General features: G+C 38.7%; 2 protein-coding genes across 3 annotated transcripts in view; one reads left to right on the top strand and one right to left on the bottom strand.

Moving 5' to 3' along the window:
- LOC139123598 (tripartite motif-containing protein 2-like) overlaps positions 1 to 13,383 on the bottom strand; it is a 104,456-nt gene that overhangs the window by 15,981 nt on the left and 75,092 nt on the right. The window lies entirely within an intron of this gene.
- The window catches only part of LOC139123600 (uncharacterized), a 31,587-nt gene that overhangs the window by 2,610 nt on the left and 15,594 nt on the right, over positions 1 to 13,383 (top strand). The window contains exon 1 of one of the 2 annotated variants that reach the window (XM_070689768.1): positions 11,986 to 12,172. The exons of the other annotated variant lie outside the window; for it this stretch is intronic. Within the exon in view, the coding sequence (XP_070545869.1) occupies positions 12,051 to 12,172 (122 nt within the window). The 5' untranslated portion in view covers positions 11,986 to 12,050. Of the gene's footprint in view, positions 1 to 11,985; positions 12,173 to 13,383 lie in introns of those variants that run through there. 2 annotated transcript variants of the gene reach the window in all.

Genomic DNA, 13,383 nt, shown 5'->3' with positions numbered 1-13,383 from the left:
TAACAGCGCATTTTACAAATGTATATTACTCTATGTTGACAAGCTAAATAGTGGGTGTTTCAACATTGTTTGGAGAGCAGAATAAGAATTTGCAATTCTCATACTGAATAAATATAATGAAAAAATCATCAGAATATAGCATTACCGACCCTTATAATCAGATCAAAGTCCTTGCACAAAACTCTTAAAAAACAACTCCTGTTTCTTTGTTTCAGACACACATTTTGGGTCAATATATCAATTACACAAAATCGAATTATTCCTGTTAGGTTGGCTTAAAGGTGACAGATACCGTGATGCATAAATATGCATGAAAATATGCTAATTTCAACCAAGATGACAAGAATGCTCTGCAATATTCTCTGCTAAGATAACGCAGACTAAACTTGTGGTCGAGACCAAAAATATATATATATATATATATATATATATATGGTATATATACACACACACACACACACACATCTTTATCTTACACATATCACCATCAGGGTGAATGTGGTGGTAAAATTCAGTAGTTACAATGTTTATATGTTTATATATACACACACACACACACACACACACACACACACACACATCTTTTATCTTACACATATCACCATCAGGGTGAATGTGGTGGTAAAATTCAGTGGTTTCAATGTTTTAAAAAGTTAAAAAGTTAAAAGGAAATGAATCACAATGGGTAATCTTAGAATGGTGAAAATGTTTCTTCAAAAGCTTTGAAATGAGCCACCACAGGTGGTAGATCAGAAAACAACTGTAACAATTTGAGAGTCAAAATACTAGCTGTCTTAGGCGTATTCTTCCTGAACTTCCCAAAGTAACAAGAGAAGAATTCTCTGTACACATAATTACCCTCATCTACCCCTTCTACCCTGCTTTCTCTACTGGATGAATTGCGTGAAAGACAAAATAAAGGCACTTTTTCTGAAAATGGCAGAGTATGATGTGAATACAAACTTAAAGGTAATTTGTGAATGAAGTTAAAGCAAAATATCTCTGAAACTTGTTAATGTTTTAACTCTATGTGAAAAATACAACCATGGCAAATTATATGAGATTGAGTGTGATAAACCATGAAAAGTTACCTTTGTTTTACACTTTACTTGTGAAGTTTTTTACCAAAAGAAAAAGACTAATCCATACTATTTTAAGAAAATTGATTTTTGCCTTTCCTCAGCAATGATTTCATCTTGTGATTTAGTTGAAGGAATCATCCATTCATCGACCAGTCCATTTAAAAGATGTTCATCAAAATGTCACTGGATCAGTTTGTCTTTGGATTTGACCAATATCAATCAACAAACGCAATTTGTACAATTATTGTACAGTGATCAGATGTTTAATATCACTGTACAAACACTTTGATGCTGTGGTTGTTTCTATCAGCTACAACCACCCTGCAAGGTACATCATCTGTCAGTACTATACCACTGGGGTAGTCCAGCCCATCACTATCACTATCAATACGACAAACAAACTTACCACTACTCTCAAACTTCAGTAGACTATTTGGGCCAATAGTAGTAACATAGACATATTGATCATTGTCAATTGCGGTATCTCATCTTACCATCCCCACTCTGACATTCAAAGGAATACAAATACTGGTCATCTGTATTGAATACCTGGATATGCTTGTTATTGTAGTCTGCTACAAAAACCATTCCAGTAGTCGAAATGACTACACCCCATGGCCAATTGAATTGCCCGTGACCTTGACCTTTTGACCCAAATGATCTGACGTACCGGTATTTGCCATGATGAGTATAAACCCTGACACAATGCCCACCCCAGTCTGTCACATAGACACTGCCATCTACAGGACTAATCCCAATACCATATGGATCTTTCAACTCATTTTGTCCAAAGTATCTGATGACATGTCCATTCTCATCACTGACAACTACTTGCTTATTGTTGTATCTAAACTACAGTATGTATTATCACTTGATATATATATCACGTGGTGTGAAAGGCTTGTTAAAATGTTTGAATTCCAAAATTATCTTAATGTTCCCTCTCTAGTGGTTATCTGCAACCTATTATTGTCAGTATCTGCAGTGACAATGTCTCTGTCTTTGTTTATGGCCACACTCCAGGGTTTGTTACTCCTTGACTGCTATGGTCTTCCTTGACTGCCAATGTCTTCACCAATCCTTTGTGACAGGTATGATGAACAGGACAGCCTGGTATTGGTTGATCTCCTATTGTCATGGTAACTTGATATTTCCCATCCAATTGTCCAGCCACTCTAACTCTATGTGTACCATCTCTGTTATCAGCTACATTGATGTCTTCCCATGATGCATCAGGTTTTCTTACCATGGCTTTCACTTGTTGTTTGGGATGACTTGTTTTCCTGTGGAATCTCTGGTTGTGATCAGTAGGTCTGCAGAGTCACCTTTCCAGAGTTGTTTTGGAATGTTTTCAACTGTACACTTTGGCATACACACATCAGATTTCAGTATTCCCAGAATTCCATGCTCACTGAATTCATCATGTGGTGTGAATATAACGTCACCATGTTCAGCTTTCTGTGTAGTTTCCATGGTAATCAGTTGTTTGATATGAGTGCCGACATCACCCTTTGTGGAGAGAAGTTGAGCAGCATTCCCATGATGCATCAGTGTCTGTATGTAATTACCAGCACTCTTAATGTTACCATGTTTTAATTCCATCTCATCAATATCAGCAGCTGCTCTTTTAATTTTTATTTTGTAATTGTTTTTCAGTTCATCTATCAGTCTCTGCTCTTCTCTCTTAATTTTCTTGATGATTTCCTCTGCTTTCATTCTCACCTTCCTTTCTTCTCTGCTGCACTGCTTTGTAAGATCAGTGTGTATCTGCTTGGCCAGGGTTTTGTTCTTTTCAGCTTCCTGTTCTTTCACTTTCAGTTTGTCAACCATGGCTTTCAATTCTGTAAGATACTCATCAGCTGCATCTTTCAAGTCTCTGTGTACATGTTCTGGTATGCGGTGTTTGACTATGGTGCAGTTTGTACAGACAGGTACCTGACAGGTTTCACAGTAGAATTCAATTTCATTCTTTTGATGAACATTGCAATATTCCACTGCTTGTAGTGTAACTGGACTGGTTAATTTTGCTGTTTCATATTCTCCATTGGTCATTAGTTGATGTGTCCGTGTCATTGGAACATTTTCATGTGCCCTTTTACAGTTGTCACAGAAATGGAGTTTGCACTCCACACACCTGTGAGTGGATGTATTCTGTTGGCAGCCTCCACATTTGATCTCAGTTCCCTGCATGGACTCCAATCGTTGCTTGAATATCTCAATCAGATTGCTCATAAAGAAGTTGCCTTTTATCGCTGGCACTCCTCCAACAGGAAGCTGATATTGCTGTCGACATTCTGGACAGTTTAGAGATCCAGTCTTCTCAACCAGTGTGACTAAACACTGCTCACAGAATGTATGCAGACATGGTAGAATTTTAGGAGACTTGAACTGCTCCAGACAGATGGTACAACACAGGAAATCTTCACCAATTCCTTCCAAAACTTTGCGTTCAGATGCAGCAGCCATTGTGCATAGGTGTGTCAGACTGTGAACCAACCTTAGACAGGTACAGAGCTGATAACAGAGAGGCCCCTTAACAAGATATCACAAAATTTAATACAGTTCATGGTGTCACATGACTCACCAACAGACATTAGAAGCAAATTCTTGTTTGATTTTGTACACTTGGCTAGGGATTTTCAGATGACCGACTTCCTTAATCACGCGATCCACATAGTATGAATACTGCTATGTGTCTTAGGTCGAAGGTCTCTTCACAACAGTGCCGTTGCAGAATTCAGCAATGAAGCACACCCATCATGCAGCTACAGTATAATCAAGCAATAAAGCACACACCCAGCGACGGTATACTACAAGATTTTGACCAGTTCCCAACATATATGTACGAGCGATACAAAGTGATGAGACTGGTCAAAATCAAGTGGTATACCATTGCTGAGTGTGTTTTTATAATATTGCTATTATATCATAACAGTATATTGAAATCCTGGAATGGAACGTCAAAAAAGGAATTTTTGCTCTTGCCGAGAGCTCAATTGGGCACCAACTGTGCTATATCATGAATATATCACAGTTAAACTTGCACGTTTAGACCAATCAGATCGCTGCATTTGTGAAATCATTATACTGGAGTGGGGAGGGAGGTTTTTTGTGCAACAGTTTACTTTATTTGATTTTATTCATTTTGACTGTGGTATTTCAAATAAAGATTTTGACTGCACACCGTCTGACTGCTTTTTATGGTATATATTACCGACAAATCTCCTCTCCAACTTGTGTATACGCCACTATAATTGCTCCGAAAACATTGCCAACTTGCTAATCTGCAGTCTTTATCAGCGGATTAATTGATTAAGTTTTTGATTACACACTTAGTAAAATAAGGAAAGGGTTGAAGATCTGCATGCACAGACACAATGTGATAAAAAAACGCAATCTGAACAGATATAGAAGTCAATCGAAATTTAACAACTATCAAAAGCATCGCTATACCCATGAACTGTTACATTTCAAAGTACGCCGTCTAAAATGGTCATCTTGAGCCAGGAAACCAACCTACATTTTTGAATCGGTCATGGTCCGATGTCGTCTGTAAGAGCGGAAGTCAGAGTAGAACCTTTTGACCTCAAACCTGTTTATTTCCAGTCCAGAAGTAAACATATTTCCCATGATGCGTTTGATGTTATTAAATGTCAAAGTTTGTACATCATGCTCAAAATAAGCAAACGTTACATATGAGCACGCTACACGATAGTCTCGCATGCCAGACCTCGAAACCTGTATGCGCGAGCCGTGAAGCCGCGAGATGCGAGTAACCGCAGGCTACAAGGCCTGGCTAGAACCGACGTGCTATATATACTGTCAATAGAATGCTTCGAAAATCGGGTGGATGAAGGAGTACATATATTGTTTATTTATGAACGTAGGTGGAGTGTCTAAAAATAGTCTTTTGAATTCGACTGAATGATTATGTCATTCATCCGTAATAGTAATGTTTCATTGGAATTAGTAAACTGCCTTACGTGACCTCAGACAGTAGTATGGCTTCATGAAATCACGGTTACGCTATTCCCAGTAACCATGATGAAAAATATCTGCAAAAATGATCTATGCCGTTGAAGAAAGAGGTGATGGACAGCCTGAAACCGAAGCAGGAGGTAGCCATGACAGTTTATCTGGAAAGAGACGACGTTTCCATGAATTTGCCGACAAGATATGGCCAATCTCTTTCTAATTTTAAGATTGCTCTGGGCGTTGCTTCGCTTACGATTGTTGATCGTGGACATCCTCTATGGAGTTTGCTTTTTCATTTTGCTCCGTTCAAACGAAGCTCAGACTTTTGGCCCCATTCGACCACAGGGGAGACAGGAAGAACACACAAACAAGCAAACAAACAAGCAAACAAGTAAATAAATACACAAACAAAAATTAAACGAACATACATACAAAGAGGTATACAAATACATAAATAACAAACATACATACACACAAACATAAACAAACAAACAATATAATGAATAATAAACATACAAACAGATAAACATCTATTTATATTTATATCCTATCTATCTATCTATCTATCTATCTATCTATCTATCTATCTATCTATATATATATATATATATATATATATATATATATATATATATATATATATGTAAGACAACAGCTTATCAAAAAAAAAGACTGAAATAATTGACTGAAGTGGAAGTATAGGGAAGAGTGAAACCGCCGTGGTAAAATATGTGGCATGAGCGGTTCAGTCAATTATTTCAGTCTTTCTTTGATAAGCTGTTGTCTCTTACATACATATATATATATACATACATATATATATATATATATATATATATATATATATATATATTATACAAGTTTCAAATGTAGATGAATTCTATAATTCAGATATAAACAATAATTGTGCATGGTATATGCAAATAGATGCTGTGTTGACACACTAAATGGTAGGTGTTGGGTTGTACACTACCCAGGGGGTATGTAATATTGGCCATGGCATTAAGGATTGCATGTAGAAATGTCAGAAAACATATACTAGGAATTTTGTCAATTTCCGTAAATTTTCACAAATAAATTCATTGAAATATCCACAAATGATTCATGGAAAGGTGCTACATTGAGAAATATAAATATTACCACGTCAACGTGCTTGCTTTTTAGAGAACATTATAATTGTTAAAGAGAACATCATAAATGTTGGCTTTCCTCTGAAAAGCCACAATTGCAAAAGCTCTGAATCAGCACATTTTTCACAAGTTTTTAGTCCCCACGGACACCGTCCGGGGGACTTATAGGTTTGGTCATGTCCGTGCGTGCGTCCGTGCGTGCGTGCGTGCGTGTGTGTGTGTGCGTGCGTCCGTCCGTTCACACAGATATCTCAGAGATGCAAGAAGCGATTTCATTCAAACTTAGTACAAGGATTACTTCATATGTCATACAGATGCACGTCGATTTGTTTTGGGATACGATCCAATATGGCCGCCAGGCGGCCATTTTATTACGATTTTTTCATGTACAGAGCCATAACTCAGACATGTTTCAACCAATTTTATTCAAAGTTGGTACAAGGACATTGACCAATGTCATAGATATGCATGTCAATTTTTTTTGTGATACGATCCAATATGGCCGCCAGGCGGCCATTTTATTACGATTTTTTCATGTACAGAGCCAGAACTCAGACATGTTTCAACCAATTTTATTCAAAGTTGGTACAAGGACGTTGACCAATGTCATAGATGTGCACGTCAAATTTTTTTGTGATACGATCCAATATGGCCGCCAGGCGGCCATTTTATTATGATTTTTTCATGTACAGAGCCACAACTCAGACATGTTTCAACCGATTTTATTCAACATTGCTACAAGGACATTGACCAATTTCATAGATATGCACGTCGATTTGTTTTGTGATACAATCCAATATGGCCGCTAGGCGGCCATTTTATTACAATTTTTTCATATACAGAGGCATAACTCAGGCATATCTCAACCGATTTTATTCAAAGTTGGTACAAGGACATTGACCAATGTCATAGATATGCACGTCGATTTGTTTTGTGATACAATCCAATATGGCTGCTGTGTGGTCATTTTGTTACGATTTTTTCATATGCAGAGGCATAACTCAGGCATATCTCAACTGATTTTATTCAAAGTTGGTACAAGGACATTGATCTATGTCATACATATGTACGTCGATTTTTTATGTGATACGATCCAATATGGTTGCTAGGCAGCCATTTTTTTACGATGTTTTCATGTACAGAGCCATAACTCAGACATATTTCCACCAGTATCAATCAAAGTTGACATTGACCTATTTCATACATATGCCCGTCAATTTGTTTCACGTCATGTAGCAGTAACATGTCAATTATTGAAGTTTCGTAAGTAGGCTGATATGTCAAGAAATATGTACTGCATCAAATTCATGAAACTTTATACAGATGTTAACCGATGTTAAGCTCACATTGCTTTAACATTGAAAAGACATTTATCAGTGTCATTTTAATTAATTTGTAATTAGTCCCCACGGACACCGTCCGGGGGGACTTATAGGTTTGGTCATGTCCGTGCGTGCGTCCGTGCGTGCGTGTGTGCGTCCGTGCGTCCGTCCGTTCACGCAGATATCTCAGAGATGCCCAGGTCAATTTCTTTCAAACTTTGCACAAGGATAGTACCTACCCCATACAGATGCACGTCGATTTGTTTCACAATGCGATCAAATTTGGCCGTGTTAGAGGACTTTTTAGTTTTCACCTCCATAGACTCCCATGTATAAGGCAGTGTCCATAGACTCCCATGTATAAGGCAGTCCATAGACTCCCATGTATAAGGCAGTCCATAGACTCCCATGTATAAGGCAGTCCATAGACTCCCATGTATAAGGCAGTCCATAGACTCCCATGTATAAGGCAGTCCATAGACTCGATGTATAAGGCCGAGAAAAATAAAAATTTAGTTTCTCATCGTATTCATATTGCAAAAAGGATGCAGTGACACAGTTTTCAGTCCCAACGGATGAAGTCCAGGGGGCTTATAGATTGGGTCATGTCCGTCCATTAGTCCATCCGTGAGTCCATCCGTTCACGCAGATATCTCAGATATTTTGACAAAATGTCACGTGACCTCGGTGACCTTTGACCTCAAATATACATATTTGTCCATAACTCAGTAACCACAAGTGCTACACCCTTCATATATGGTATGATGGGACACCTTATGACGCCACATATTGTACCTCATCAGTTATGTGCATATCTAATTTTGAGCAAGTCAATAGAGCTAGAGGTCTGATTTTTGGTATATAGGGATAACTTAGCAATACAATTATTTTGACAAAATGTCACATGACCTCGATGACCTTTGACCTCAAATATACATATTTGTCCATAACTCAGTAACCACAAGTGGTACAGCCTTCATATATGGTATGATGGGAGACCTTATGATGCTTCATACTGTACCTCATTAATTATGCATATATCTAATTCTGAGCAAACCCATAGAGCTGGATGTCTGTCATACATATGCACATAGATTTGTTCTGTGATAGGATCCAATAAGGCCGCCATGTGGCCATTTTATTACGATTCTTTCATGTCCTGAACTACAGCTCAGACATGTATCAAGCAAATTTATTCAAAAGTATTTTTATCACAGACTAATGAAGAGGCCTCTACCTCTCTGAGGACCTGTAATCAAAGTACCCATTAACAAGTGGGACTGTGTCATCAACGATGACTTGTAATATATGAAATTTGTGACATCTTTGTTATTGGATCAGTAACTTCATTCTGTTGTTTATATTGGAAATACTATATATAGAAGATGTTTAAGAATCATAAGTTTAATTAAATAGCAATATTTTTAGCCGCCATGTTTATTGTTTTCTTTGAAAGGGTTAAATCTGCAATAAAGTCGTGTGATTGAAAGTAAATTATCTCAAAATGTAGAATGGCAACACCCATATTTCTGGTCATATTTTTAGTCCCCACGGACACCGTCCGGGGGGACTTATAGGTTTGGTCATGTCCGTGCGTCAGTCCGTGCGTGCGTGCGTCCGTCCGTGTCCGTTCACGCAGATATCTCAGAGACGCCTGGAGCGATTTCGTTCAAACTTGGTACAAGGATAGTACCCTACCTCATACAGATGCACGTCGATTTGTTTCACAATGCGATCAAATTTGGCCGTGTTAGAGGACTTTTTAGTTTTCACCTCCATAGACTCCCATGTATAAGGCAGTCCATAGACTCCCATGTATAAGGCAGTCCATAGACTCCCATGTATAAGGCGGTCCATAGACTCCCATGTATAAGGCAGTCCATAGACTCCCATGTATAAGGAAGTCCATAGACTCCCATGTATAAGGCAGTCCATAGACTCCCATGTACCGTATAAGCAGTCCATAGGACTCCCATGTATAAGGCCAAGAAAAATAAAAATTTAGTTTCTCATTGTATTCATATTGCAAAAAGGATGCAGTGACACAGTTTTTAGTCCCCACAGATAAAGTCCAGGGGGCTCATAGATTGGGTCATGTCAGTCCGTGAGTCCATCCATGTGAGTCCATCCGTTCATGCAGATATCTCAGACACTTCGACAAATGTCACGTGACCTTGGTGACCTTTGACCTCGGATATACATATTTGTCCATAACTCAGAAACCACAAGTGCTAAACCTTTCATATATGGTATGATGGGACACCTATGACGCCACATATTGTACCTCATTAATTATGTGCATATCTAATTTTGAGCGAGCCAATAGAGCCAGAGGTCTGATTTTGATATATATGGATAACTTAGCAATACAATTTTTTTGACAAAATGTCACGTGACCTTGGTGACCTTTCACCTCAAATATACATATTTGTCCATAACTCAGTAATCACTAATGCTACACCCTTCATATTGGTATGATGGGACACCTTATGACGCCACATATTGTTCCTCATTAATTATGTGCATATCTAATGTTGAGCGAGCCAATAGAGCCAGAGGTCTGATTTTTGTATATAGGGATAACTTAGCAATACAATTTTTTGACAAAATGTCACGTGACCTCAATGACCCTTGACCTCAAATATACATATTTGTGCATAACTCAGTAACCACAAGTGCTACACTCTTCATATTTGGTATGAAGGGACACCTTATGACGCCACATATTGTACCTCATTAATTATGTGCATATCTAATTTTGAGCAAGCCGATAGAGCTAGAGGTCTGATTTTTGGTATATATGGATAACTTAGCAATACAATTTTTTTGACAAAATGTCACGTGACCTCGGTGACCTTTGACCTCAAATATACATATTTGTGCATACTCAGTAACCCCAAGTGCTAGGCCCTTCATATTTGGTATGATGGGACACAAGGTTACTCACACCTTATGATGCCACATATTGTTCCTCATCATTAATTATGTGCATATCTAACTTTGAGCGAGCCAATAGAGCTAGAGGTCTGATTTTTGGTATGTAGGGATAACTTAGCAATGCAATTTTTTTGACAAAGTGTCATGTGACCTCGGTGACCTTTGACCTCAAATATACATATTTGTCCATAACTCAGGAACCATTAATGCTATACCCTTCATATTTGGTATGATGGGACACCTTATGACGCCACATATTGTACCTCATTAATTATGTGCATATCTAATTTTGAGCAAGCCAATAGAGGTAGATGTACCATTTTTAGTATATAGGGATAGACTATAGGATAGAAATTTTTTGACAAAATGTCATGTGACCTCTATAACCTTTTGCCTACAATACACGATAATGTCAATAAATAAGTAACCACAAGTGCTATGTCCTTTATATTGAGTAGGATGGAAGACCTTATGACAACACATGCTTTACCTCGTTAATTATGCCCATATATAATTGTGGCCAAGCCAATAGAGCTGGAGGTCTGAATTTTGGCATATATGGATTAATTAGCAATACAATGGTTTTTTTTCAAAATGTCACGTGACCTTGATGACCTTTGACCTTGAATATGCATATATATGCATAACTCAGTAACCACAAGTTCTTTACGCTTCGATTTTGATAGGATAATAGACCTTAAGATGTCACATCTTGTACCTCATTTATTATGCACATATGTATTTCTTGGCTGGCCAATACAGCTAGAGGTCTGATCTTTTTTCCTGATTTAGAACCATAACTTATACATGCCTCTTGTTTCAAATTGGGAACAATGACATAGACCTATGTGTCCATAGATCTGAACATATACACTCCAGTGATACTTCTTAATGACCTCATTTCCCTGCCCCATCAAGACTAATACTCCTATTACAAGTGGGGACTATGTCATTGACAATGACTTGTTAATCCTAATCTTTCAAACTTCAACATACCCTATATGATTTCTAGAAAAAATGACAATATTCTTGGTATTTGGTAGTACTCAACATTAATATCAACATGATTTCAACTATCAGTAAAATTTGCCTGACAAGTCTCCTTACATTTGTTCAAATTTTGATAAAATTACCATCATACAATTTTGGAACATCTTGTTATTTTTTATTTTTTGAAAACTCTTTCATAAATGCATCGCTCTGTCATTGGTGATTGCATTTTAGGGCTCATATGCTATTAAACGTTTTCTTCAATTTGATGAATTTCCAAACAATAGACGTAATTGGTTATATTTGGAGTACAGTGACAAAATTCAAAAATCTTCAAAAAGACCACTTTAATAATATGTCACACGTATGCACAATATCATATACACAAAATATACTAAGTATGATAAGTTCCCAAACATTAAGGGAAAAACTGCAATTGCTCAGAAAAGTCAAAGTCCAAGGCAGACTAATAATGTTAATATGTCAACAACAGGAACTGTAGGGTTAACGCCATCATGCATTTACCCTCTTTTTCAGGCATTCCTACACCTTGGGAAGCCGGCAAAGCACATAACTTTTTACGTCCTCCATATGGGACATATTTCCAAGAGCCCATGGAAACATATCCCTTCTCGTCAGAGGCGTACCCACTGAGAGACTCCCAAGGCCAACACACACATGCTGAGGAACCTCCAGCATTTGGGAATATATTGATGACAACTGCTCAAGTTCAGAGGTCAGACAGTTCAAAAGAGGCGTACCCACTGAGAGACTCCCAAGCCAACACACACATGCTGAGGAACCTCCAGCATTTGGGAATATATTGATGACAACTGCACAAGTTCAGAGGTCTGACAGTTCACATGTTCAAAGGTCAGAGGTTGACAGTTCTCAGGCGCAAAGGTCGGAAAGATATAGAGCACAAGTTGAAAGGTCGTCAGAGGTTGATAGCTCACAGGTGCCATTAACGGGCGTATCACGGTTAACGCAGTGTGGCGATGAACGGAGACAGGTTCAGGCAGGTGAAAATATATCAGAAGCTGACCTTCCAAACAGAGTGAGGGCGCTTGAAGAAAGTGACAGTGTAGATAATGAAAGGAGTGGTGTGAACAGCGAAAGGAATCTATCAGGGGAGAGAAACGCACAGAGACGTGCTGCACACACCAGTGAAACTACCGGAGGACAAAACTTGCCCAGGCAACTTATCGGCCGCCCCCAGCAACATGCCAGCCTCCCTGATTACGGCCAATTTCTGGATGGGACCGGGAGAGTGAGTCATGCCAGGATGGCTGAATCAAGGAGAGGTGCTGGAATACGTGATGCTGCCACCAGAGGTCAGAGACAGAGAGGAATTGCCGACCGACGTCAGAGGCTCAGTCATTCTGGTCCCATGATGGAAAGCTATATTCCGACATACGACGGTAACTTCATATCAGTGTATACATTACCAGGAAGTAGCGAAATGTTTGTAAATTTACGAGACGTGCCTTCAATTCCACCTCCGTACAGCTATGCAAATGATTTTGTTCCTGCATACGCTGACCAGCCACCTCCGTATTCACCGGCGGAGACTGCCACTGCTGCTGGACAGCAGTTGGTTGCACAATCCCGCGAGCACCACGATAGAACTCGCAGAACCCACAACTCACAGGTCACCTGCAGTGCCGTGCCTTTACTAGACAGTGTGCAGTACTTGTCAGGGACACAGAGGAGAACTCAAAATGTTAATACCGACACTTCCGAGGGTGATAGCGCTGGACATAGAGCGCCCTCACAGTCAGGTACAACAGAGGAGGTTCCAGTCACAGCAATTGATTCAGACAACGATGCAACAAATTCAGTCACACAAAGTTCAGAAGAAAGAACTTTATCCAGTACAAGTGAAAGATGTGTAAATGACATCCCTGTGACACTTATAGATCAGATATCTGTACAGGGACAGACGTA

Source organism: Ptychodera flava (genome assembly GCF_041260155.1).
Source record: "Ptychodera flava strain L36383 chromosome 23 unlocalized genomic scaffold, AS_Pfla_20210202 Scaffold_23__1_contigs__length_28996876_pilon, whole genome shotgun sequence".
Taxonomy (NCBI): Eukaryota; Metazoa; Hemichordata; class Enteropneusta; family Ptychoderidae; genus Ptychodera; species Ptychodera flava.
Note: the sequence above shows the minus strand (reverse complement) of the source record. Positions and strands in the feature narration are given on the sequence as shown.